General features: G+C 75.3%; 1 protein-coding gene across 1 annotated transcript in view; it reads right to left on the bottom strand.

Moving 5' to 3' along the window:
• Window positions 1-6: 6 nt before the first annotated feature.
• The window catches only part of PIM3 (Pim-3 proto-oncogene, serine/threonine kinase), a 17199-nt gene continuing 16573 nt past the window's right edge, over window positions 7-632 (bottom strand). The window contains exons 5-6 of the mRNA XM_012735086.1: window positions 402-613; window positions 7-336 (exon numbers count right to left, since the gene is read on the bottom strand). Of these exons, the coding sequence (XP_012590540.1) occupies window positions 149-336; window positions 402-613 (400 nt within the window). The 3' untranslated portion in view covers window positions 7-148. The remainder of the gene's footprint in view (window positions 337-401; window positions 614-632) is intronic.

Raw genomic sequence — 632 nt, forward strand, 5'->3', positions numbered from 1 at the left:
CGGGGCGCAGGCCGCTGGGACCCCACCCCGGAGCCTCTGGGCACTGGGCGCTCGGGGAGCCGGCCCCTCGGAAAGGCACTCAAAGCTAGGGGGCGCCGCCGGCCGGGCTCGCGGGGCCCTCCGGGAGAGACGCGGCATGCCGGCGGCCTCACAGGCTCTCGCTGCTGGAGGTGGTGCTGGCCGAGTCCTCGGGGTCCAGGGCGCACAGCCGCAGGTCGCAGCTCTCAGGGCCGCCCGCCTCGGCCCCCAGCAGCCAGGGGTGGGCGGAGATCTGGTCCAGCGAGGGCCGCTCGGAGGGCCGCAGGGACAGACACCACTGTATGAGCTGCTGGCACTCTGGGGGGGGAGGGGCGCGGGTCAGGTCGAGCCACCCCACGGGCCCGCCCGCCGCCGCCACGCACCTGGGGAGACCCTCCTGCGGAAGAAGAGGCGGCCCCGCAGGATCTCCTCGTCCTGCTCGAAGGGGATGTCCCCGCACACCATGTCGAAGAGCAGCACCCCCAGGGACCACACGGTGGCCGAGCGCCCGTGGTAGCGGTGGTAGCGGATCCACTCCGGGGGGCTGTACACCCGCGTGCCTGGGGGCACAGCGAGGTCAGGTCCGGGCGGCCACCTCCTCCGCCCGCCCGCCC

This window comes from Condylura cristata, unplaced genomic scaffold (assembly GCF_000260355.1).
Source record: "Condylura cristata isolate star-nosed mole 26May11 unplaced genomic scaffold, ConCri1.0 scaffold00004, whole genome shotgun sequence".
Taxonomy (NCBI): Eukaryota; Metazoa; Chordata; class Mammalia; order Eulipotyphla; family Talpidae; genus Condylura; species Condylura cristata.